Source organism: Lissotriton vulgaris, chromosome 9 (genome assembly GCF_964263255.1).
Source record: "Lissotriton vulgaris chromosome 9, aLisVul1.2, whole genome shotgun sequence".
Lineage (NCBI taxonomy): Eukaryota > Metazoa > Chordata > Amphibia > Caudata > Salamandridae > Lissotriton > Lissotriton vulgaris.
In genome coordinates this window covers 189020307-189047585 of record NC_141697.1, presented here as the reverse complement: position 1 = coordinate 189047585, position 27279 = coordinate 189020307, and the positions used below count along the sequence as shown (strand labels likewise).

The 27279-nt window shown below is 45.5% G+C and overlaps 1 protein-coding gene across 1 annotated transcript in view; it reads right to left on the bottom strand.

The window, feature by feature from the left end:
• The window catches only part of ABHD12B (abhydrolase domain containing 12B), a 249505-nt gene that overhangs the window by 34948 nt on the left and 187278 nt on the right, over window positions 1–27279 (bottom strand). The window contains exon 10 of the mRNA XM_086937311.1: window positions 15332–15414. Within this exon, the coding sequence (XP_086793437.1) occupies window positions 15332–15414 (83 nt within the window). The remainder of the gene's footprint in view (window positions 1–15331; window positions 15415–27279) is intronic.

Here is a 27279-nt window from a genome sequence, read left to right as displayed (position 1 = left end):
GTGTGTTTAACCCTCGATATGTAGGTCCCTTTCGTGTGGTAGAGTGCGTCAATCCCGTGGCGGTGAAGTTGCTGTTACCTAGACATCTGCGTATTCATCCAGTCTTTCATGTGTCCCTGCTCAAGCCTGCGGCTGCGGTGGTGCGACGCCTCCCTCCCCCTTTGCTGGTTTCTGATGGTCTGGAATACGAGGTGGAGGGGATTCTGGACTCCAGGTGGCGGGGCCGTGGCCTGCAGTATCTGGTGGCCTGGAAAGGATACGGTCCCGAAGAGAACTCGTGGGAACCTGCATCGGGTGTTCATGCTCCCAAACTGGTGGCTGCTTATCATCGTCGTTTCCCTGAGAGCCCTGGTCCCCTTCGGCGCTCTAGGTGAGGGGGGATGTACTGTCAGATGTCATCGCGCCTCAAGGAACTAACGGGCTCCGCGGGGAAAAGACTACATTTCCCAGAGGGCTTAGCGGCCGAGAGGCGGAGCATAAATAGACGCCACTTCCTGGAGCCGGCGTCGGATATTCTGGTTCGTGTTTCCTGGCGTTCCAGTCGACTGTTGCGGTGAGGTTCTTCTGTTCTGTTGGTAAACCTCGTCATCCAGTTGCAGTATATTCCGGCGCTTTGGCGTTAGTCCTGTCCTCCGTTGGAGAGCCTTGCCATCGGCTATTGCGGAGGACGGTCTTGGGTTCTATCCATTGTATCTTACAGTCCTGTCCTCCGTTGGAGAGCCTATTCTCCGGCTATTGCGGAGGACAGTGAGGGTGTTTCCTGGTGTTGTTTCGCGTGTCTCCGTTGCCGAGCCCCCACCCACCATTGCTCTGGCTCTTGAGGAAGACACGCTTTCACTTATTCCCGTTTCCTCCGTTTGCGAGCCTTTTTGCAACGGCTATTGCGGAGGAAACTGTTGTTTGTTGTTCACATTATTTGGAGTTCCTAGACCCTCTGTTGGACAGCCTCCTTGCATCGGCTATTGCAGAGGGTCTGCTTTATTTTTCTTGCCTGAAACGAAGAGAGTACCTCACCTGATATTCCTTGACTTCAGGTAACCTTTGTTTCCATTGTTTTCGGGTGACGTAACCCATAACTATATTACTTTCTGGGAGTTACTGTATTACTACTGCGCATTCCTTGGAACCTAGTCTACATTCTCTTCAGGGCTCTGAAGTATAAAGATTAGGGTACGTAGTGTCATTCTTCCCTCATATAAAGATTGCTATTTTTCAGGGTCTTAGTGGGTGTTTTACAGTTACGTTTTGTTCTTACAGGGGAAGGCAATTACTGGCTGATTCACGTAACTTCAGTATAGAGAGGCATCTACTGAGTTCAGGCGGTCAGCTTTTTACATACAGGTATAACAAGGTATAATTGGGGGGTAGCGTGAATACGAAAGGAATCTCATGAACCTAGATACCAATTCCTTGTTTGTTTCTGTCTTCACAGCACTCCCTCCCTGCAGTCCCCTTCCTTTCCTTCCTGTTTATTATTTTTGCCCTCACCTGATCCTTCTCTAGCCCACGGCTATTACAGCATTCGGGGCTTGGATAGATCTGGAGGTGGCCTACTTGTACCACAAGCTGATCCTGAGGACGGAGAGGATAACATGAACACCTTAAGAACCCATGGTTTGTTCTGTAAATTGTCTAAGTGTGAGTTCCATACTACCAAGGTTGAATTTCTTGGGTTTATTCTCTCTCCATCAGGGATCACTATGGCTCCAAGGAAAATCCAGGCAATCTTGGATTGGCCAATTCCAACTTCGGTGAAAGATATCCAACGCTTCTTAGGCTTTGCTAACTTTTACCGACGTTTTATCAAGGATTTTTCAACCCTGGCCACACCCTTAACCCAGCTTCTAAGGAAGAATGTTAAATTCATTTGGACCTCCGACACAGACTCTTCTTTTCAAACTCTTAAGAGAACCTTTACTCAAGCTCCTGTTCTACGACATCCAGATTCAGATATGCCTTTTATCGTAGAAGCCGATGCTTCTGACTTCGCAATTGGGGCTATTTTATCTCAAAGAGATCAAAACACCAATGAACTGCATCCTATAGCCTTTTTATCTAGAAATTTTTTGCCTGCAGAAACCAACTATACCATTGCAGAGAAAGAACTCTTGGCCATTCGTTATGCTTTTAAGGAATGGCGCCACTACCTGTTAGGGGCTAAATATACGGTGACTGTATACACAGACCATCGGAACCTCCAATTCCTGAGATGTGCCAAGGCCTTAACTCCCAGGCAACTTCATTGGACATTATTCTTTGCAGAGTTTGATTTCATCATCACTTTCAGACCAGGCACAAAAAATAATAAAGCAGATTCCTTGTCGCGATACGATCACAAGCCTGATGAAGTTCCTCAAGATCCCAAACCCACAAGCATGCTTTCAGAAGGTCAAGTAATAGGTGCCACAATGTCCGATGTTTTCTTTCAGCAAATAAGACAAGCTATGCCAATACCAACTCTGTTATCCTGGGTTCAAGAAGGGCCTAAAAGAACTATTCATCAGAATTTACCCTTTTACTCCAATCTCTTATTTGTTCCAACTAAGAAGTTACAAACACAGGTATTACAGTGGTGTCACGAAAGTCAATTGGCAGGTCATCCTGGGATCACAAAAACCAAAGAACTTCTACAAAGAAACTTCTGGTGGCCAACTTGGAGTAAGGATGTAGTTTCTTTCATACAAGCCTGCGATGTTTGTGCTCAAGCAAAAGGGGAACATGGTCGTAAAAAAGGTCTTCTGCTTCCACTTCCCACCCCGACACAGGTCTGGGAGGACATTGCAATGGATTTCATAACTGATTTACCAGAAGAAAAGGGTATGACTACCATTCTCGTAGTAGTGGATCGTTTATCTAAGATGGCCCACTTTATTGCTTGCTCTAAGCTTCCAACCTCTTCTCAACTAGTCCAATTATTGTTGGAACACGTGGTGCGTTTGCACGGTCTTCCCAGGTCCATAACTTCAGACCGTGGATCACAATTCATTTCGCAGTTCTGGAAAGCCTGGTGTACAGCTCTCCACATTAAAACTAACACTTCCACTAGTTTCCATCCTGAATCAGATGGGCAGACAGAACGAGTTAACCAAGTCCTGAAACAATATTTGAGATGTTTTCTGTTCAAAAAGCAGGGTTCCTGGTTAGCTCTGTTATGGGAAGCTGAGTTTGCGTACAATAATCTACAGAATGCCTCTACTGGTTTGTCACCATTTTTTGCTGTTTATGGCCGACATCCCCATTTCTCGCCTTTACTCCTAGCTCATCCTGAAACCAATATACCATCCTTGGATTCACATTTCCGTGAAATGGAACGAGTTACTAAGGTCTTGCGGACTAATGTGTTTAAAGCTAAAGCCTCTTACAAAAGGTTTGCAGACAGAAAAAGGCAGAAGGGTCCAGATCTTCACATAGGGGACGTGGTTTGGCTTTCTACAAAGAACTTTCAGTTCAGGAGCCGTTATAAATTCCACCCAAAATTCATTGGTCCATACAAAGTGATTCAGTGTGTAAACCCTGTGACTTACAAACTTCTCCTTCCAAAGGGCATGAGAATTTATCCAGTTTTTCACGTTTCCCTGTTGAAAAAGGCAACTGCCAAGAGGAGGGCTCGTCCTCCGGCCTTACGTGTGAAAGGCCAGGATGAGTTTGAAGTACGTTGTATTAAGGATTGTAAACGTGTCAAAGGGAAACTATGGTATCTGCTTTCCTGGAAGGGCTACGGACCTGAGGAGGATTCTTGGGTGTCCGAGGTGGACGTTCATGCTCCTCGTTTAATACGATTGTTTCATGTCAAGCACCCGGTCTCCCGGTTTTGAGCCTCAGGGGGGGGTGTCACCTTTTTTGTTGGGGGGCACTGTCAGGATCCTCAGGATCCCTATTGCTACTGTCTTATGCACCCTGTTTTCTTGCCTGCACCATACCACTGATGCACTGCTGGTTTCGCTTTATGTGTATTATAGTGTCGTAGTATTTATTTTGTGCTGTACCAATGCTTCTTTGACCTGTGTCAGTGCCCGTTTGGATCGTTTCCTCTTGCCAATGCTTGTTGCAATTCGCTTGGTAGTTCTTTGCGTGTTACCGCCTTACCAATGCTTGTTGGCCCCAGGGCTTTTGAAGGTCTTGTTCGAATTTGCTGCCGAGGTCTTTTTTCCCTCTGCAGCCCCTGTACCTTCAACCAGGACTATAAAAGGAGCCACGCCCAGGTCTCCGTGCGGATTATTCTTTGCCGGTTCCCGAGTTTGGAGGTCTCCTGTTTCCTGTCTTCGCTCCCGCGCTGTGGATTTCTCCGCTGTTCCAGTTTCCAGATTCCTTGAATGGTAGTAATCTACCACGAATATCCGCTTGCTGAAAACGCAGGTAGGATTTATCCTTTTCTGTTCTTGGTGCCAAGTCCTGAGTTACCGGCTGGTGATTTCTTCAAGGGCGCTCGTCAGACATCGCGCGAGGGGCGTTTCCCTGGCGACTTTATTTGCTTTGGCTTGTCGAACGAAGTTATTTAACTCGTTCTGCTGAGTTCAGACTTTGCCTGATTGTTCTTTCACTTCCGTTTCATTTTTTGACGAGACAGTATTTTAAAAGTGTCAAGGAACTTGGTTCTCATTCAATCTTCGTTGGGATTGTTTCAGTCAGTGCTGTGAAATTAACAGAGTGGCTATAATATTGTATTGAACCCTAAGACATTCAGAAGTCAAACCTTATATTTGTTATGCTGTGAGATTTACTGTGATTTGCCTTTCAAGAAACTTTTCATGTGAGTTGGATAATAATGTTCATTGTCAATTGAAACCTCGATCCCTCAAGTGAGGCTAGGGCTGAAGCTCCTGTTATTGTTCTGTAACTGTGCCAACTTGCCTAACTGATTATAAAAGCTTCTTACTTGAATGTCAGCCATTCTTTGCTTCTTTCGTGGAATGATGATATTGGTTCCTAATTATTGCTATTATTGAAACTCACCTTATCTGGTCAAGACTAACTTGCTAAGTGGGGAATCAGTGGTGCTGGAAGGTGGGTCTTGTGAACTGCTTCTGAGGAACTTAAGAGAGCCTAAACAATCAGGGTCTTGACAATGAGCCCCATATCACTTAGCTGACGCTTAGTTTCCTCTGAGAAGACGCCAGTGTCCGCCCTGCGCGCTCCAGAACTATCCAGGCCTCTGTCCCAAACCATATTGAAGTCTCCCAGCAGGATTAAGTGCCCCTCCACAAAGTCCCCCATCCTATCTAGCAAACCTTGCAGAAAGCCATTCTGACCCGTATTCGGAGCATACAGCACAGCAAAAGTACACAGGCGGCCATGCAACATCCCTTTCACCAGAAGCCAACGGCCCTCTTTATCGGCACTCACTCCCAGGGGCTGAAAATGTAGGGAAGCCCGGAAGAGCAGGGCCACTCCTCTATGTTTTGTGGGCGCGGACGCCCTGTAGATAAGAGGGAACTGCTTATGGCGGAGCCTCAGCTCATCCCTCCTAGCCAAGTGGGTTTCCTGCAGAGCGACCACATCCAAGTGATGATCTACAATGTATTTCCAGAGTTTCTGCCGCTTCTGCGGGGAGTTGAGGCCCTTTACATTCCAGGTTCCTATGCTAATAGGCATAATAGGGAATTGAAACTCCACGCCATGCACATCTCCAGACAGGCACTCCCCCCGTACAGATCCCCGACCCACACCGGAGTCCAGGCCCATCGAAGGAAGTTAGTCAAGGGGACCCAAGGAAAAGACCCCAGCCACAGCCACACCAATTTGGCCACGTGCCCTCCCCCCAAGCCACTCAGAACGGCCTCCCTACCGGAAAGCGCGGATGCTAAGGGGGCCGCATCACAGAATGAAGTACAAAATGCAGGAGTGAACACCTTAAGAGACACCATCATCACACAGCCAACACACACGGTCGTCACCACAAACCCCTCATTCCCCAGCCCCAACCCGGAACGGTCAACCATATACAGAGCACCAACTGATCCACCCCCCTGCAACAACCCCAAAACCAAAAAAACAGAGCACAAGGCTCGCAACCTGACAGTTGAAAGGTCCAATGGGCCACAGGTCACACGGTCCACATCAGATTGGTATCGGGGTGGGGGCACCAGATCAGGGGCCCCCAGGGCCAAGGCCCGGGGTGTCTTCTCCAAAAGTACCATAGTACCCCAGGGCCGCAGGAGCGGAGGCGCCCCGGCGCCCGACCATCAAAGAACCAGGGATCATGCCGCTCCAGAGGACTGCTGGGAATCCGCAAGGGTGGCCGAAGCCACCGACGCCACCGCTGCTCCGCTTTCCTGCAGGCTGATAGAGTGGTCCGGCCGCAGTCGGTCCGGGGAAGCTCCAACCCGGTGGCAAGATGAAGAACGATGCCGTCGTCGTGAGGGCGATGACTGTGCCGCTTGCGATGATGGGTCCTCCTCCAGTCCCAATAGCTCCCTCGCAGCCTTTAGGGAGCGGATTTGCACCAACCTGTTCTGCCATCGAAAGATAATCCGGAAGGGGTGACCCCAAGAGTAGGAGACGCCCTGCTCCCTCAGATAGGTGGTCACCCGCCGGAATTCTCTGCGCTTCTGAAGCGTGGAGGCCGCTAAGTCCTGGAATAGCTGTGGTCGATGGTCTCGGAAGTTCAAAGTAGGGAGCGCCCTGGCCTTCCGGAGGATGCGTTCCTTAATTTGAAAGTCATGGACACATGCTAGAATGTCTGGAAAGGGACCTCCTCGCCTGGGCAAGCCAACTCTGTGCACCCTGTCCAATTTGATCTCCCGAACGTCATCCTCGTCCAGCACCTGCAGGAAGAGGGCCTGCACATACCCCCTCAAGTCACCAGCCTCTCCGTCCCAGGGGACCGCTCTGACACGGATGTTGTTCCTCCTGGAGCGGTTTTCCAAGTCCTCTGCGTATGCTTGCAGGTTCAAGTTCTGGTCCGTAAGGCGAAGGACATCCTGCTGCAGCTGGTGCACGTCATTCGCCATACTCAGGTCATGATCCTCCAACACGGCCACTCGCTCCCCGACGCCGTCCACATCCCTGCGGACCTCACGGAGCTCGGAGATGTCCTCCTTGATCGAGGCAAGGAGTTCTGACATAAAGGCCTTGGTGGCCGGCGCTTCTTCATCTGATTGTCTAGCTGAGCCACTCGCTCCAGGGGAGTTCGGTGGTTGCGATGTTTTAGAGGCTCCCTCCTTCAATGACCTCCCTTTGCGCGGCAATTGCGACATCGTGGCGAAGTCATGGAGGCAGGGCCTTCCAAGATGTAGGCCGTGCAGGAGGACCTGCGTGACAAGTGGCAGCCGCCCGACAAAATGGCGGCGTGAGACCACTCGTCGAAGACGCCGAGATAGGCAGCAGAGTTAGGGACCCCGTCTCACGGAGCCGGGCACGGGGGCAGACATCCAGCTAATGCATAACCGAGTCTCCCACCTCTGAATCGTGTGGGCCGGAGGGATGGTCCGCGTGGCAGAGCAGGGTCTCGAGGCAGTCAATATCCACTCCTGAGCGGTCCGCAGAAGCCAAGCACCCCGAGCTGTAGGCAACGCCGGGAGCGGGTCTCTCCAAGCAGTACTGTGTTCACAACGGTGGGGATGACCCTCCGGTTAGCATAGGCCGTCGAGGGCGCCGATGTGGCGGGCAGGGATAGCCACGTCCCGATCGCCCTGTCCCGCCAGAGCTCCACAGTCCAGGTTCACGTGGCCAGCCACCTGACGGGTCCTCCAGCCGTTCAAAGCAAGGGTTGTAGTGGAGGGAGTCCGGGGGCCGGGGAAGGCATAGAGCGTCCGCCGCTCCGCTGAGCCACGCCCAGTCAATGCCGAGTCACTGCGCCTACGACGGTCTCGAACCCACGCAAGGCCGGGGCTTAGCAGGCCCGACGTTGAAGAGCTCCCGGCTGCGCAGTACAACCACTCCGGAAGACGCCGATGACACCGGACCACCCCGCTCGGTGCCGTAGTCTTCTGCGACCGTTTCAGAGCGGATTGAAGCCCTGTAGATGATGCTGAACAATGCTTAGCAGGTCGGGCGCCGGAGCGACTCGGAAGCACGTCTTACTCCGACGCCATCTTGGCCACGCCCCCTTGAGTTAAACTTTTAACATGAAATTACCAAAAATTAAGTGACTGCCCTCGCAAAATTATGAGTAATTTGGCACAAAATTTCGACAGTAGGAGCACAGGTACAACAAACTTAGTGAGTACGAGCGGCTGCTGCTGTTCCGAGTTCTGTTGCATTTAGTTCTATTTTCTTAGTGCAAAATGCATTCTCGGTTCCTTTTTGGACACAAGGGTGTATTCTGCCCTAAGGAAATATCACTAAATGCTGGGTTGCAGTCCTCGTGTAATTCCATGTAATCTCTCGTAATTTTGCTATAAATTTGCGTAATCCTTTTACAGCAAATTACATTAGTTATGCTGATCCCTACTAAATAGCTTGCCCCGAAAACAACCTGCAGAGAGCATCACTCTCCCTTGACTGAGCCTAACTTTCTGAATTGACCTAATAATGAATACAACAGATCCCAGTTTGGTGCAGTTGTTTCTTTTAAACGGACAGATCTGCTCAAAACTTTAATATATTAGGTCAATCTTAGATCGGTTTAAAATCAAACATCACAAAACCTTAGGATTACTTCCTGTTTGAATTATATGATAATTTTTCAAACAAAAATGTAACTTCCTAATATGTTTGGATATTTTTGTATGTGTTTCCCCCTTACATTTCTAGAAGTATTTTTTGTATTTATCTAACTGCATGTTAGTTAAAGTAGAGACTGACTTAATGTGAGAAGTAATATGATATTCACACATGGGATCTAGACACCATCACCCCAACGTTGCCTACCTGTGAGCACAGGTACCACTTGAGGCACTACTTTCCCACCACTTTCTTGCAGGAGGGTAGGTGCTTCAGTAACCCAGTCCTACAAGAAGATCCAGCACCAGGTGAGCTTTAGACAACCCACTCCTAGCAGAGGTGTTTCAAGGCATGGGCAAAGTGGGTTACTGTCCAGGGCTCCAACATCCAAGGGCTTCCCCTGGGAAAGTGAACTTTCTCTCTTTATCCTACCTCTATTTCTCAACCACTCTGCCACTCTATGGCTACCCCTACCTCTTTCTCCCTCAACCCAGTGAAATCCTAGGTATTTTGGGACACTGGGCAAGATATATTTCATCAGTGTCACCACATTTTTTTAATGTAAATATAATTCGATATTATTTGGCATTGCGAAGGCTTGAATTGGCAGAAAATGTGAAATAAAATTCATAGTTGTTCAAAACAGGCAGCCCCAAAATATGTTTAGCCGGGGTCCCAAAAATCCTTAAGAGGACACAGCTCTGGCTACAGGGGACTCCACTATCTCAGCAGACCCGGGACTAAGGGTTGGATGGAGGGCAATGCAGATGGGAGACCCAGTTCCCCCATCCTATTATGGGGTCGTTCTCCACATAATAGGTGCAGGTCTAGACCACCTTTCTACACTGCCTCCTCAGCCCCTCACCACCACCACCCTTGCTTCATCAACTCTACTGCTGCTCATTTTGCTGTGCGCTTTTCTTCCGGGTGCCACTTCACCCTGCCCGAGACCTCAAGGACACCCCTGTTAGTGAGGGGCCATGCTGCTGCACAGCGTAGAGTTGTGTTGTTTTTTCTTTAGTTCAGATCCCTGGTTAACTCTGAGCTGGCAAGCAGAGTATGCATTTATTATCCTGGTTTCTCTGAAAGTATGGGGTAGCAAGCTTTACCACTGTGTCCTTGGGGTTCAATACAGCAGCCATGTTAGTTGAGGGGAAACCCCATTGAAGCCAATAGGATTGCAATGTATTTTGCACCATTATTATGAATGAACACAGCTGCCATGTTAGGAGAGGGAACACCACTCTTGTTAGGCATGGAACACCCATGCTAGCCTCTAGCACTTTCTGAGCAGAAGCAGACAAGTTCTGCACAATAAAAAGACATACTCAAAATTATCAAAATGTTGCTGGAGCCAAACCACCTTTCTCAGTAATTCTTCTTAAAGCTATTTTGCTATGGATTTCATTAGGTCTGACAAGAGTTGAGCTGTCGAACCAGGCCTAAAAGGCCTGAACATGCTTGGACATAGTTTTTCAAAATAGCTATTTCACGATATAGCTTGAAGCCAATGCACAATAAGCAACTCCTGTAGAGGCAGCAGCAAAATAACAACAAAAGAGGTAGAGGCCCAGTAAATGTACAAATGTTAAATTAAAAGACAGCCCAACCAGCAGATCTGGTTGCCGCAGACTACAGATGCAATTGAAGCAGCAGCTAAGGGCCAAGTGAATGCAACATTCAAGTTCCACAGTAACCAGATTGTGCATACACATAGGTCAATGTAGCAAAGTCTGAAGCAAGTGAGAATATAAACACAATATTATTACACATGTCCCTGATATGAATGTGGTTACTTTTCATATGTATCCGCAGGTCCCCAAGAGGGCATCTGGCTCCACAACAATGGATGTGCTGTGGCTACATCCCTGGCAGTAAGCTGTGCAGGAAGCTGGACTTTGGGTTCTCTGATGTACCTTAGTACAGGCACACTCAGCAACAGACCTTGGACAGGGGCATAGCTTAGTTAAAAATGTTAGAGGGTGTGAGTCTGAAGTTTACCAACAATGTGTACCCAACTATAAAGGACAGGCTGGGGCACTGCACCTGTACGGGACAGGGTTAGAAATATTAGTTTTTAGCTGCATTGAAATGCAAGGCCAGTCAGCGTCGGGCCTCAGTGAGATAGTCTAAACTACGTTGCACAGAGGGGCCGAGAGACCGAGGAGAGCAAGCTTGCATGAGCCCATACTAAGCATCCACAACCCAGGCTTAGGATTGGTATTGAAAGCAGACCTTTTAGTACCCCTGAGGCAGAAGCAGACCACACTCAGCAGGAGAGGAATCAGGAAGGCCAGGCCAGGTGAGAACAGCATAGTAGTAGAAAATGCTGCAAAATACCTAGCAGTGTGTAATGAAATGAGGTGCCTAAAAATCCAGCAAAGGAAAGTTTGAAACGAACTGGACCATAAACCCCTCATATAATGTAGTGATCTACACAGCAAGGAACCAGTGATACCTATTTATTTCTCCCTTTTGATAGAAAATATAGAAATTGTACCACAAATGTAAAGAAATTAAGTTTATAAGGGTTGAATCTGTTGCTGAAGGGCATTGCTATTTGTTTCATTTTACCAAGGTGGATAATTACCAATGCTTGGCTCCAAGTCGTTGTTTTGAGCCACCTGTCCTAATTATGAGGCTGTGATGTGAAGCGTTGGAGGGTGTTGTAGGTTTAATCTAACTTTTTCACAATAGGTAGGTTGATGAAAGATAGGATACCTTTTTTCAGTATACCATGACAGGAAGTATCACTGAGGGAGCAAACACCTAAACAATGTCTGACACTGAGCATTATTGTGCATAAGATGGTGAGGAATTGTGTGTGCTGGTGTTGTAGGGTGATGTGTTAGTGTGGCTTGGTGCACAATCATGCTGCCTAACTCCACTCGAATACTTTTGCACCATAGTGCAAAGTTGTCTGCGTCATGTCTGGCATAGGTTTTGTACCAGAAGGGTACCCTTTGAGTACAAAATACTATGCCTAGACAAACTTTCAACCTTTTCCCACTTTCGAGGTCCCTGTAGAGTGCAAAGTGGGAAACGTTAGGAGAAGTAAAAGCATTTCTCCTTTTTTCTTCACAGCTTCAAAAGGGCATTTATTTTGGGCTCAAAGCCCTGTCTACTATAGCTGCTGTGCGTTAGTTTCAGGCAACTTTCCTGCACAAAAAATATTTAGAACCCACAGCCAGATGCACCCGTGTCATCAGCAGACATGTACACAACAGCGTGTGTGATTAATGCATCTGAAACGTGAGCGTACAAACTTCCCGCCTCCACAGAATAGGTGCAGCACACCATCCGCAGTGCAGGTGCTACTCACATACAGGCACAGCCAGGCAGTAGCAGTGCTAGCTTCCCTCTCTCACAGGGCAGATGCACCATGAGCATCAGTTGTCAAAATTACCATCTTCAAAGAAAAAGTACACATCATCCCTCACACAAAAAGGTACAGCTGGGCATCAACCGTGCAGTCTTCCATTCCTCATGTAAACGGTTCATTATGGGCCGGTACAACATGATAAAATACAAAAACGACACAACTGCCAATACTGAAATGACTTATTTCTTATTTAAATAAGAAATACGTCATTTCAGTATTGGCAGTTGTGTGGTTTTGTAGTTTAAATAGGTTTAGCCTTGCTGTTGAGGAGCCAAGACCCTGTTTTGTTCCTACGGTACCAACATGACAGCAGCAGTGAAAGCTTCTCTCCCTGACGCTACAACAGCAGTACAAGATTCCTACTATCACAGAACAGGCAACACGCAGGAAGTATCAGTGAAACCTCCATTTTCAAATAACTGGTACAGCAGTCTACAGCCTTGCCTATTTGATCCATATGTTTCACCTGGTGCTGTGGGTCGGTAAGTGTATGGATGGCTGAGCAAGTAAACACGGGTAAGTATGAATGACTCCTTCTAATCCTCTCTTATTTCAGCAACAAGATGCCCCAAGGGGTGAATGATAAATACATATGTCATGCCACGTTATGGTATGTGTGGAAGGGTGCATGGCTGTATTGATAAGCGAGTAAATGAATGGAGGAAGAGGATGGTGATGTCAGTCGGTGGACAGCTGGATGAGTGGAATGCAGTATTTTGATAAATACTGCTGCGGAGAGATGGGTGCGTAGATGAATGGAGAACGCGGATGGTAAAAGGTTGTAAAAAGGAAACTCTGTGGATTAATGGGTATTAAAACAAGGATGTTTGAAAGTCAGTTTGTGTGTATGGGTGGATTTAGGGTGGGTTTTGTGTGCGAGTGTACCCAGACAGATGTATATATAAATGGATAGATGGATGTAATTTACCTTGATGCGGCTGCATTTGGAACTGGATCCCTTGCAAACATGTTGAGCTGTAAAAAGGGGCTAATGATTTTAAAGGGCATGTACATCCACCTCCAAGGTAAGAAGGCACAAGAAATCTCTAATGGGGGAAGCCCTCCTACCGCATCTCATCAAGAATCTACTGCATAGTTACTGGGAGTTGTCTTATGTGCATGTAGGGGTAATGTCCCTGTAATTTAAGATTCTACAATGACAAACATGAAGTCTTTAATATGACACTATGGGCCATATTATGAGTTTTGGCGGTCCTGGAGTGGGCGGCACGTCACTCCTCTGCTCCAGGACTGCCGAAACTCAGGGATGCCCGCCCACCAGATTCAAGTAATTTTGTTGTCTGGGGGCAGCCGGCATGGCGGTCCTGCGGCAGTGCTGTTTAAAGGCGCATTGTGAGCCTCAAACAGCACCGACTGCCACACTTATAATTCTGCGGGCGTTCCTGCAGTGTGGCGGTGGTTGACCGCCACCATGGGACTGCCTTAGTTGTAAGGCCCAATGACTTGGCCACTGCTAGCTGTAAGAAAAATGTATTACAGAACGAATAGCAGAGAGCCATCTCAGAAGGATGTACAACACGTTTTCCTTTACAGGAAAGTAAACACTGTCAGAATAGTTCAGATTCAGTGGGTTCAGTGGCTGAAAACAAATTGGTGAGTAAAGGTTATTTGGAGGATTCAAAGTCAGAAAACGTCAATAATTATTATATAATACAAAATGTCTTTTCAGTATTTTTCAGTTTTCTCAAAGATGAAGGCATTATTCAGGAAGTGTAACGAAACTAATACAATGTTACAATGGTTACAAACAAATTTCATGTGTTTTCTCAGTGCATCAGCTGCAGCGTCCACCATTCTTCTTTCCATGTGATTAAAATGAGTACCACTGGTGGTCCCATCACAAATGGGGCAACACCCAGTACAATATTGTTAGGTGGTATTACGGCACCTGTTATTACAAGTGTCACCAAGCCTGAAATTATTGGGTCAGCAAACTCAGGACCCCATAATTCCAGCACTGGAGACACAGACCCTCCCTTTGCACCTGAACCGGTTGGGGCTTCAGGCAGCAGCACAGTTTGGCCCCTCCCGCAGACAATGTCCCCCACCCCGGGACAGACAGATGGCCTGAACCCATGGCCCCACAGCCCCCCAACATCCCTTCCCCAGATCCTGTCCAGTGACACTTTCGACCTGGTCAAAGCTGGTGGGGAATAATGGGGGAAGAAGCACGTAAAGGACCAGGTATTTTCTTGGTCTGTGCAGTTACTCTCTATCCAGAGAGAATGCTCAGAACAGCCAGAATTTGGTCCGGGTATACCACCCAGACTCGTAGATTCTAGCCCCCCGAGTTCCTGCACCAAATCTCATACAACTCGTAACAAGAGTCTGAGTTGGGTAATGGTAACAACTATTAACCTGCAGGTCAAGGGTTTCACTTTGGGCAGGTAAACTTCAGGCTTCCATCCTTCAAATGTTGATCAAATTAGCACCATTTTGCAGTAGCAACACCTATTTTAACAAGGAAATTGCACGATTCAATGTAAAAAGGTCAGGTCATAATTAATTGCTATTCAATTCAATTGAACCGTTTTTACTCACTTTGGAGCAATGAAAATTCTATCCATGAGCCTTAAACAGACCTGAACTTTAGCTTGCAACCTTTATACAGATACATGCCTGATGCTCATTAACTCGAACTAGTTATCCCGTTTTTAGAAATTCATAAATAACTTTATGATCCTTACACCCACCAAATACCAACCTTTTATACCTCCTACATTCTATCATAGTTTGAAGTACAATTGAATTGGTTTGTTTTTCAAACAAATTCGGATATCAGACACATCTGATTTTAGTTGTGTTTGTGGTTTCCACATTTCTCACACCAGCATTACAGAACATAGGTTCAGGCAACCAACATAAAGAACACGGGCCCAGGCAACCACCATGTGTCGTTGTGAAGATCGACAAAATGCACAGCACTGACACATCTCAACTTGTGATGGATCAGACTTGTTTACCTGAGCCAAATGTTATCCAATATATTACTTTAGGAAGATGTCCAATTCTAATATTAAACATATTAAAATTAGCTTAAAGTTTAAAATTCTCATAGTAATTTGTTCTTACCTGGTAGTTGAACAGAATTGTATAGTGGATCCCTAATAGTGATTGTATCAATACAGGTTTTATATGTATTTTGTAGATATACCAAGACTAATTTATAATGATATCTAACCCGAATAAAATCCAACTGGTGGTGATGATAAAATTTGGTTCCAACATATAGTTCTTTAAAGGCCCTCATGTTAGTTCTGTGCATAGATTGAAGAGTTCACGTACTAAATTAAAGGGAAAAAAAACAAGTTGAGCTTAACTTACTTTTCATCATTAGGGAAAGTAATGTTGTTCAGTGCAGGTACTTCGAGAAAAAAATATTCAAATCCAGGAAAAAATCGATAAAGCTAAGGAAAAATGTTTGACAAAGAACATTGTTAGTTCCATACGGGCCATAAGAAACATTATACTCTATATTTGTTTCATAATAAATAAGTAAAACATGTATTTTCTCAAATGGCACAGACCGCTACAGTAATAAAAATATGTTTAAAGAGATTGCTATGTGAGTGACTCCACCCACTTTCTTACACTTCTCTTCTTCAAATGCGTCAGTAACTCTGTATGTACTCGCTTTTAAAAAGCCTTATTTCCATTAACAAATTACCATACATGTTAGTCTAAGTAAGGCATGAGTGGATGGGCTGACATTGGGTGGTGGGGGGTCGGCATGTGTGTGTCTCCCATGTGCAAATCTCAAGGGTACACATTTCGAAAGCGGTAGTAAAAAATAAACATATGGAAGGGAAGTCTAAACACTGTTATGTGTTTGTAGACTGCATATATATATATTGGTAAATACAACAGTTTCAAAGGGGTCCAAGGGATATGAGGTTTAAAGACCCACACCTGGTTTTATCCCCAGCTCCAACTCAATGTACAACATAAGAAACACAGGGGGTCTACCAGCTAACTCTTGAAGCTACACTGTCAATACTGAGTCGACTAGATCTCAGAGTGTGTACATCACGAAAACAGTGTGTTTGTGAAGAAAATTAAGAGGGATGGACTAACATGCATAAAAGCGCCCGATAGATTACAGAGTGTTCATGAATGGCTAACCAATCCAAAAACATTCATGTAGGGTTTCCATCAAAAGAGACTTAATGATCAGTCATATCATCTGGCCAAACCCTGGTGTGGAAGGCTGGTCCCCTGATCATAGGGACCGAACCGCACATTGTTGATGTTTTGGGGTTTGGTCCACCAACATAAATGAAACATCCATAATGACTGATCTTTGATGGAAGAGAAAGACAGGTGCAACAAAACAAAAAGTGACTTAAATTAGGATGGAATGCCCTCCTTTTAACAACTTTATTCTATGGACATGACATGCCTCCTGAACAGTGCAAGAAGACAGTAACAAATATCTGCCTATAGATGGGCCAACATGTTTCTGCCTAGTGGGTGTTCAATCCCTCGGCATTCATCAGGGCCTCTGCTCTTATACTTGTTGCACTCTAAGTAGTGAGATAAAAGGATCACCACCTTCACCTTGAAAAAAATATAACTGAAATAGAATGGTTAAATACAGTACAACCTGTAATAACCATGAACTGTCACCCTCCGACTCACTTACGCTACAGTGAATCCCTGAATGATGGGTGAAGCTGCCTCACCTCACCTGGACTCTGCTCAGGTATAGGAGGCCACGCACTATCGGTCGGTGCTTCAAGCTTCCATCTGTTGTACCGTATTTAACCATTCTATTTCAGTTATATTTTTTTCAAGGTGAAGGTGGTGATCCTTTTATCTCACTACTTAGAGTGCAACAAGTATAAGAGCAGAGGCCCTGATGAATGCCGAGGGATTGAACACCCACTAGGCAGAAACATGTTGGCCCATCTATAGGCAGATATTTGTTACTGTCTTCTTGCACTGTTCAGGAGGCATGCCATGTCCATAGAATAAAGTTGTTAAAAGGAGGGCATTCCATCCTATTTTAAGTCACTTTTTGTTTTGTTGCACCTGTCTTTCTCTTCCATCAAAGATCAGTCATTATGGATGTTTCATTTATGTTGGTGGACCACAGCCCAAAACATCAACAATGTGCGGTTCGGTCCCTATGATCAGGGAACCAGCCTTCCACACCAGGGTTTGGCCAGATGATATGACTGATCATTAAGTCTCTTTGATGGAAACCCTACATGAATGTTTTTGGACTGGTTAGCCATTCATTAACACTCTGTAATGTATCGGTCGCTTTTATGCATGATGAGTCCATCCCTCTTCATTTTCTTCACAAACACACTGTTTTCGTGATGTACACACTCTGAGATCTAGTCGACTCAGTATTGACAGTGTAGCTTCAAGAGTTAGCTGGTAGACCCCCTGTGTTTCTTATGTTGTACATTGCATATATATATTGCCAGATATGTTGTACAGCGTTCCCTTGCTGGGAAAAAAATAATCTCATCAATTTGAATGATTGAATGGTAAATGTTAGCAGATCAAATTCATGGCATACAGACAATATGATCTGAAAAAGGCAATTTCTGACTAGGGTCTGTGCCATGCTTAATATTTCAGATCCCGGTCCAAGGTATACTTTTGGTGCCCTCGACTTCGGTTAGGCCTTGGCAAAGTTGGGAAAGTCATCTACCTTCGAGGCCGAGCTGGCTGAGCTGAGGGTGGGGCGGGTGACTTTGGCGGAGATGGGAGGCAGAGGAGATCTCCAAATGACTGGAGGTAGGTCCCATTATTTTGCATATTTTGAGCAAAGAACTCTGGAGCATGTGCTGTGACACTTACAAGGCATCGTCCCAGATTATACTGACAGTTTCCTATTCCAGTTCTGCTGTATGCAGATGACGCAGTCCTTACTTGGCAATGACCCCTGGGGCTGCAGGATAGTTTAGACCGTTTCTCAGCCTTCATAGAAGAGCTCGATTTTAAAGTTAACATCAGTACAACTTTTTCTATGTCGTGTAGTCCTAAATGTGAGGTTAAATTTAACTCAAAACTTTTCTGCATTTAAAATCCATCTAGACCACAAACAATTATAACTCTAGGTCCTGGCACCATCAGTTGGAAACCACAAATAGAGCTTGGAGGGAGTCTAAATGCCCTCTTTCGATTTGCTGCCAACCTAGGAAGGAGACCAGTGCATCACACGCTAGCGATTTACCTGGTGAAATGCCTAAGCGCAACTGTCTATGGTGCTGGGGTCTTGGGCTTTAATATAGCCTTATAGCCCCCTCCAGCGTTAAAGGCCTGCACCGAAGGCGAGGGCCTTTAACAAGGGAGAAGGACTTTATTAGCCGGTATAGCCCAGCTACGAAGAGCTATAAGGCTATTAGAAAATTCTGCCAATAGAGGGCAGAATGTTCTAACAAAAAAAAACAAAGTCTTATGCGAGCGTGAGGGGATTGGAATCCCCTCAGGCTCTTTGAAGCCTTTGTTCACAGCCAGAGCTGTGAACAAAGAAACATTGGAATGTTGGAGCTCCAGGCTCATACCCGCCTTTATAAGCCCGGAGCACTCCGTTGTTTTCAATGGAGCTCCCAACATTCCACTGTTCTAATAAAGTAACCAGGTTGCAGATTTCCGAAAATAGGTTCACCCATCATTTGCTCTCAATCTCCCAATGCACTCCCATAATTTTTTTGTCTTAATGAGTTGAGGTTAATTCCTGTGGAAGACAAAATACGGACCCGCCCTCTTATCTTGTGGCGCCATGTTTCAACTAATGAATCCATGATATTAAACAGAGCTCTCATTGAAGATCGCCGGACTGGGCCCTTGATATTTCTTGACTGAGGGAGATTAGGGACTTGACTCTGGCCTTGTCTAGACCAGAGCTGTTTGAAAATCCCTCATCCCTTCTCTCTCTCACCAAAAAGGTAACTGAGGGATTTGTGTAACACAATGTTTGGGGCAACAAGGTGGGACAAAGTTTTGAATATTCCCTCTGTTATATCTTATATTTCACTGGCCCTTGCTGAAGGTGTGCAGTCATATTTGCTAGTTAATGGCCAGCACTTTCAAAATGTCCTCCTTTCAAGGTTTAGACTTAATCTATTCCATTGCCTGGCGGCATTCCCTCTCTGTAATAATTGGGAGCGTAACCTTGATCCTTGTCCCTCTAACTCGATCTCTCCACAAAGCATTTTCATGTCATATTTTTTTGTAGATTTTATTCTAAACCCAGATCATGTACTGTTAACGCTCTTTTGAACAAATTTTCCTTAAGGCATAGCACACATGCACTTTATTTCCTGCAACACTTATCTTCGGATGAAACTGTTCTACCTATCTGACACTGGTACCAAAGATTAGAGGTCCTAGGGAATTAGCCTTAGTGCAAGAGCAGTCGACCTCAAAGCTGGGGAACCGGGTTCGAGTCTCGGCAACGACGATCAACATCCTGTGATTCTGGGCAAATCACTTAATCTCCCGTGCCTAAAAGAAATGAATATGTCCATCTGTATTGAAACTGAGGCTCATGTAAAGCGCTCTGATACCTGATTTCTCGGGTCTAGTTTGCGCTATATAAAACTCTACAAAAAAAAAAAATGTTTTAAAAAAAAGTTATTCCCGGGCCCTTTAATGATCAACGGTACATGATAATTATGTTGGTAGGAGAGCATAGCGGACCATCATTTGAGTTTTTTGTACTCCACCCTTACCATCCAAATTGAATTTGAACTTGTAATGTTGTTGCCCAGATGTCAGGGATCGGAGAATGTCAAGGTATGATAGTGCCCTCTCAGGAATTGTTTTTTTTAATGCTCTGCTAAAGACACGTTCGGATATTAATGGTATTTTCTTATATTACACTTTTATGGTCTATTTATTTAGATTGAATAAAGTTCATTCTGATTCTATTGTCATAAAAGGAGGATGAAGGAAGTGTGGGAGTTTTTATTAGGGCTGGTTTAGATATTGTACTAATTCAAAATCCATGTTTTTGCCAATGTGGGGAGAGAAGATCTGCTTGGAACTGAAAAAGAGCAAGGTTTTCCCTGATTTTCTGAATAATAATAATTGTTTTCTGTCTGTCAGAGACGAGTGGGTTAGATGTCATCTGCTCTGTTTTGAAGGTCTGGCTTCAGTAGTTGTCTGCAGAACCGATAGCAACTGTTGTTCTGTTTTGGGGCCCACCGGGATACTTGATTAGTTGATTTCATCTATTGAGAGGAGCCTGCATGCTGGAGGAACTTAGACAGCAGGTACTGGGCAGATGTTTGATAAAGACAAAATTAGTAGTACAGTAAATCGAGACTAAAACAATGGACACCGGTGGTAGGGTAAAGACAGTATATGATGCATTATATAGGTCTTTTTTTCTCTCTGTTTTTACAAACGCCAGCCGACACGTGTTTCATCAACAGGGCAGGGCCTGTGACTCATCAGGGCTGTAAGACATATTCAAATATGTAATTTGATAATTGGTGAGTTTTGAACAAACCAAAGGGCTCCTAATGGGCATGCGCAGCCAAATCAAAACACAAGTGCGCATGAGTGGGCACGGTGCGAAAATTCGCCCTCCGTCCACACTCATGCGCACTTGTGTTGTGCTGCTGCCTGTTGCCCCCCACTGGTCTGACAATCATGTCAGTCAACATGACGCCAGACCGCCCACCCCCTTCAGTCTCTGAAGGGGGTGGGCGGTCCGAATTCATGCTGACTGACATGATTGTCAGTTCTCCCTCAGCTCTTTGAACTTAAGTAAACTGGAGTCTACGCCCCCACGCCAGAATGGACACACCGCGCCTGAGCCTGAAAAGCGGATCAGCTTCAGTACAGCTTACCCTGAAGAAGTCTATGTACCGCCTGTGAATTTTGCCACATACCTATCTCGTATCTCCTATTTTTGTTATTAATGTGTTACGTTTTAGGCCACACATTTGAACTTTAAGTTAGTTATACTGTTTGGCTAACAGTGCTACAATTACCACCAATCATTTTTCTTAGAAGACGCCTTGTTAAATAGGAAACACTGGTTAACCAAGGTATCCATTACAGAAACCATTTTTTCTCTTTGTACTAGATTGTTTGGGCCTTGTCAGAGCCCAGTTAAAGCGCACATCAAAACTCCCCACAGGCCAACCTTCGCATTCTATCAATTCTAAATAACTGAAATCATATGCTCACAACCATTACCACTGAATCTGTTTCACTACGATGTACTGTTGAACCTTGAAATCCTGTGTTGGACGATGTCACAGATCTTGACAAATTCCCTTTTAATTTGTGGGTTATGATGCCTATTTAATAAATTTTCCTGAACACCAATGCATTTATTCACAATTAAAACTGAATGTTGCAGTCCAAAATGCTACAACATTTAATTGCAAATCAATTGAAACTACAAGACATCACAGTGAATTTTCATTAAGCTATAGAACTGTATTGTTAATTTACAAATAACAGACAATTCCTCACAATTTAAAAAATAGGAACTAGGACCAAACTATTGTTGACAAAATCTGCTTATGTCCAGTATGTTTGAGAAGACTGGAAAGTCACAGTTATGTGAAAAGCTGACGGAAAAGGCACATATTTCTCTATATCTCAAGTAGATGTATATAAAAAATAAGGCTAAATAATGGAAAGCAAAAGCCATTGGTAAAGTATTGGTCCGATATCCCTGGCACTGAAGGACACTTGTACTCATGAAAAAATGCTTTAATTCACAATAGTGCAAGAGAGTCACTGGCTAACCCATGATGTATGCTGGGGTGGGCAGAAGCAAACTGCCAATTAACAGATCATTTGATGAAGAGGGGTGACGCAAAGGCCTTTAATGTATGTGAATGAATGAATGAATGAATCAGCATTTGTAGAGCGCATGGTTACCCGGAGGCATCCCAGCTCTTAAAGCAGTCCAATCACGAACTCAGTGACATTGTTTAGTGGAACAGAAAGATTTTTATCAGGTTTCGAAAAAGGCATAATCAAGCAAAAGCAGCGATGCATCAGTTCTGTTTGAGGATGCGTCACTCATCCGAGGAGATGCATTGGTTTGGATTGAGGATGTGCTGCTGAACAGAGAAGATGCATCAGTTCTGCTGGTAAGCACCTTAGGCCCATTTCCAAGGATTCGGGACTGGGGTGGCATCCTTTGGCAGGGTAGTCTCACAGATGGCAGAGGTTGTTGGAAGCCTGTTATATCCCTGGGGCTTCAGATCAGGAAGCCAGCCAACTAGCCCTTGGAGTCACTTTGGGTTCAAGTGATGCAGGTCTAGAGCTTCTCACCCAGCAAAGGAGGGCAGTAGGCAGCAGGCCAGCACAGCAGGGCAGCAGGTCTTCTAGAGCAGCAGTCCAGCACATTAGCAATCCTTCAACAGCACAGCAGTTCTTGTTCCTGGCAGAGCATCCACAGGGCCAGAAGAGATGGTGTTTGAGGTCCGGTACTTACACTCAGTGATGCCTTAGAATTGGGAAAGACTTCAAAGAGATGACTTTTGAGTGCACAGATGCCCTGCCCTGCCTGCCCTGGCCCCAGACGAACTATAGGCCTTTGTGTGGGGACAGGACACAGCCTATTTGGGTGTAAGTGAGGTTGGGCCCAGCTCCTTCCTCCTACCCTAACAGCATAGTCCACTCAGGCACACCTAAGTTCCCATTGTGTGTTGCTGTGTAGGTAGGATACACAAAGCCTGGCTGCAGGCACCAGATGGCTAAGGCAAGAAAATGCCGACCTTCTAAAAGTGCCATTTACAGAATTGGAATTTAAAATCTGAAATCACCACAAGTTAGGATTTTAAATTGTGATTCCAGCGACACCAAGCTTGAAGAGATCTTCTCTTGCCATTTTACTTTGAAATGACACTTATAAAATGTCATAAGGCATCTCCAATGTTATCTTTTGGGAGAGATATGCCTTACAGTAGTGAAAAATAAATGTAAGAGATTTTTGACTACCAGGACATGTAAAACTTAAAAGTACATGTCCTGCTTTTCAAATACACTGCACTCTGCCTCTGAGCTGTCCAGGGCCTACCGTAGGTGTGACTTGTATGTATTAAAAAGTAAGGTTTCGGCCTGGCAAGAGGTATAACTTGCCAGGGTGACATGGCAGTTTAAAACTGCACACACAGGCAATGGTAAGCCTGAGACATGTTTAAAGGACTACTTAAGTGGGGGGCACAATCTGTGCTGCAGGCCCACTAGTAGCATTTAATTTACAGGCCCCGGGCACATGTAGTAGACATTGTTAGGCACTTGTAAACTGAATATGCTAACTGGGAATAAGCTAAAGTTATGAGTCCTAAAGCTAAAAACAACAAATTCCGCAAAAAGGGGAGGAGGAAGGCAAACTATTTAGGGATGACAATGCAGAAAGGGCCATTTCCAACAATGTTGATTACTGATTGAACAATTCTTATAGATATTGCTAACCACAGACTCCTCACTGTTAGAATATTCCCCTAGAGCTAGACTGGATCCAGAAAGTTTCAGAGCAGTGCTCCTGCAGGCTGCTAGGTGGCATCGTGCAGCTCTGTGTCAAACTCCTTTCGCCCAGAAGTTACCATGTCTAGCTGAACATAGGCGTCACCCCTGCATGCTAATGTCAGTTCCTTTCTTTCCACCGATCGAACGTGGCTCTGAAGCTCTTCTCCTTGTTCATCAATTGACAAATTTCTCCAAAACTATTTTCCAGTGTGCAAGAGAACAATGTCCCCACAGAACACTACAAAGTTCAAACAGTGCCATGACTGCCAAAAATAGTTCTCTTTGACAGACACAAACGAGGTGTGCCTTAGTTGTTTCGGTTTGGGGGACAACCCCAAGTCATACGTGGAATGTGCCTTCATTCACCTGAATCCGCTCAGGACGGCGAAGTGAAGCATTATGTTGCTGAATCCTGACAGAACTCACAGACTCACGTATGCCCCTCTCCTAATGAAGCTGTTCATTAAATCTTTGATGTACATTTACCCTTCCAAACCGTTTGTAATACAACAGTGGAATCTTAATTTGGTTCTGATGTTTCTCATGTGTTTCACCTTCGAGCGAAAGCACAGCTGCTTGTTGCTTCTTCTTACCATCTTCCTCATTGTGATCACTTCAGCTTGACATCTGAGTGAGCTCCAAACTCTATAAATGCAGCCTACCTACATCACTTTTTTCACCACAAAAACTGGTGTTGAGGACCAGTCCTTTTTGCCTAAATTCATGTCCCATTTTCATGTTTGACAATCCATCAACCTCCCAACGTTATTTGCTTCGCTTCACCCCTCAAAAGACAAGGAGATGCTTCTTCAACGTGAACCTAAAAGAGCAATTACTATTGGCTAGACAATCAGGTTTTTCTGGGATTCTTTGGGGCAAAGAAAAATTAGGTGGTGCAGAAAAGGGCTTTGTCAAGGTGGATAGTTCTTTGCATTAAGGTCTGCTACACACTAGCCAAGAAGCAGCCTCTGGAAGGACTAAAGGTATTCCACCAAGACCAAGGTAGCTTTTACGGTGCTGGTACGTTGAGTGCTCTTTCTTGATATCTGCCAGGCCACGACATGGGCGTCAGTGCACACGTTCACGAAGCCCTACTGTCTTGACAGTCAGGTCTGATGGGAGGGTATTTCAGCCATTTGGTCCTGCAGGACTATTTGACTGAGCCCGCTCTACTGACCCTTTACCTGGGGAGGTACTGCTTCAGTTTTCTAAAGGTGAGGAATCTAGGTTTTAGAAGTATTCCTTACAAGAAAAATGTTACTTATCTTGGGAAACACTCTTTCTAGTGGATACTCTTAACAAGGTTGTCACAGAGCCTTACTACACCACTTAGCAGTATGTGGGAGCACTGCTGTGAACATTCGTGGATACAGTCTGGTGCCTGGATAATATTCTAAAGGTAAAGAATCTGGGGATATATAGAGTATCCACCAGAAAGAGTGTTACTAAAGGTAAGTAACTTGTTCTTTTGTAGCCACTGATACATTAGTGTTCTTCTTTCACTGATTTTCCCAGAGCACAAACCAGTACAGTAAATGTAACTATAAGCCTGACAACAGGTATCAGGTCAATTAACAGACAAAACAGAAAAGGAAACTACTGACATATTTTTTCTTTCAGGAAATAAAAAAATGAGAATCCTTAAATATTTGCAACTTTTTGGCCGTTGCAAATATGAACAGAATCAGCTTGTTTTCGACTGCAAAAAGCATTTTGTAATGTAAAAATGGAAATAGGGTTTGGTAATTGTAGGACTTGCCCCTTTTTGGCTTAAGTTCCAAAAACATTTTGCTTTCTCCCTAGACCTTTTTCTGACATGGTGTTACCAACGTAGATGCTTTTGACACTTTGCCACTGCTAAACAGTGTCAAAGTGCAAGGGCTTTCTTTATAAAGTGTAATGGTAATTGGTTGTCCATGATTGGTATGTTTGCCTTACTAGTAAAGTGCACTATGTGTGCCAGGGCTGGCAAATGTAAATGTTACTAGTGGGCCTGCAGCACTGATTGTGCCACCCAAACAAGTAGCCGTCAAAAACCGTAACTCAGGCCTGCCATTGCAGTGCCTGCGCGCAGTTGGCTAAACTGCCATGTTGTTCTGACAAGTGCACTCACTTGCCAGACCTTACCCTTCCCCTTCCCTTTCTATGCACATCAGACACCCCTATGGTAGATCCAGGGTACCCCCTGGGCAGGGTGCAGTGCATGTGAAAGGTAGGACATGTACTAAGGTGTGTACCATGTCCTGACAGTGAAATAATCTCCATTTCGTTTTTCCCTGTTGAAAGGCCATCTTGCCCATAGGATAGAATGGGAAGGCTGTGTAATGCGTTTTCCAGTTTATCTTCCCAAAAGCTTAAGTTGGAGAGGTGAAGTTTAGTATGCCTAAACTCATAATGTAATAACACATCTTTCTATGAAGGTGGTTTTTATAAGCCTCTCTTTTAGAAGTGGCTGGGTTTTTGTGCTCTAACATTTCTGTGTCTCTGCCTGGTTGTGGATTGAATGTCTGGATTTGAAAGAGATAGGATCTGGGGAATGTCTTGACCCAGGGGATGAGGTGAGACAGCAACAAGCTGACCTGTATCTGGAGTGTAGCCGGAGGAGTAGCCCTTAGAGGTGAAGAGGCCCGGGTTGCTGCTATAAAACAATTGTTCCAAATCCTGCAGAGTGATCGAGAATCCAGACCCCCACTAATCAAAGGAAGAAGGTGTCACTGGCAGGGAGGAACCCAGACTGGGTTGAACACAAAGACTTCAAAGCCATTGAGGGGTATAACTATGAGAGCTGAAGGCCCTGAACTTTGGAGAAAGGCTTGATCAAGATTGAACAAGACTGAAGCTACTTCGTGCTCAAGAGGAACCTTTGTCAAGGAAGGAACAACTGAACAGACTGAAGGAAAGGACTGACCCTTGCTGTGTGTTCTGGGGCTGGCCTGCACTTAGCTGTTTTAACCAAGGAAAGGCTGAAGGGACTTTGCTGTGTGCTGTGTCCCCCTGCTCGAAAGGACTTTGCTGTGCTGTGTCCCCAAGGGCCTGAGATGAGCTGGCTACCTGTTGTGGATACTCAGGAACACAAAAGTTTCCAGGAGAGTCTCAGCAGCGCAGTTTGTGTGTGCTTTTTGCAGCCTGAGACCCTCGTAAGCCGTGCCCTGTGATCCAAGCGAAGATCAGCGATGCTGTGTGTGTGTGCGTTTTGCAGCCTGAACCTTTTGTGAGAATTTTCCAGTTATTGTGTGCACCGGAATCCAAGTGAGTCTCATCGACACTGTATGCGTGTGCTTTGTGCAGCATGAGACCTTCGTGAGGATTGCCTTGTAAATGTGCACCCGGAATTAAAGTGAATCTCAGTGATGTTGCATGCGTGTTCATCGTGCAGCCTGAGACCTTCGTGTGGAGTGCCCGGTGATCGTGCACCCGAAGCTCAAGGGAGTCTCAGCGATGCTGTGTGCGTGTGCCCTGTGGCAGCCTGAGATCTTCGTAGCAGTAGCGGCCCAGACCGGCAGCCCCGGAGGAGCTGAGCCGCCGGCCCCAACCTGCCATTGCCAAGTCCCAAAGATTGCATCAGAGGCCCAAGTCGCTGGATGAGGAGAGGAGAGAGAGTTTACGCCCCCCAGGTAACGTGTGTCGACTCCTGTGGCAGGGTGCAGGCTCGGAGTGAGATGCTCTCGGCCTCTCTCTCATTCCAGCAGCGCGATCCTCTGCTTCAGCTCGTATCGCGGGCCGTATTACCACAGGAGTGGCAGTACCGGGCCGGAGTGCAGAGCTGCACTTTTTGTGTTATACCATACCCGTGTGGGGGGCAACTGATG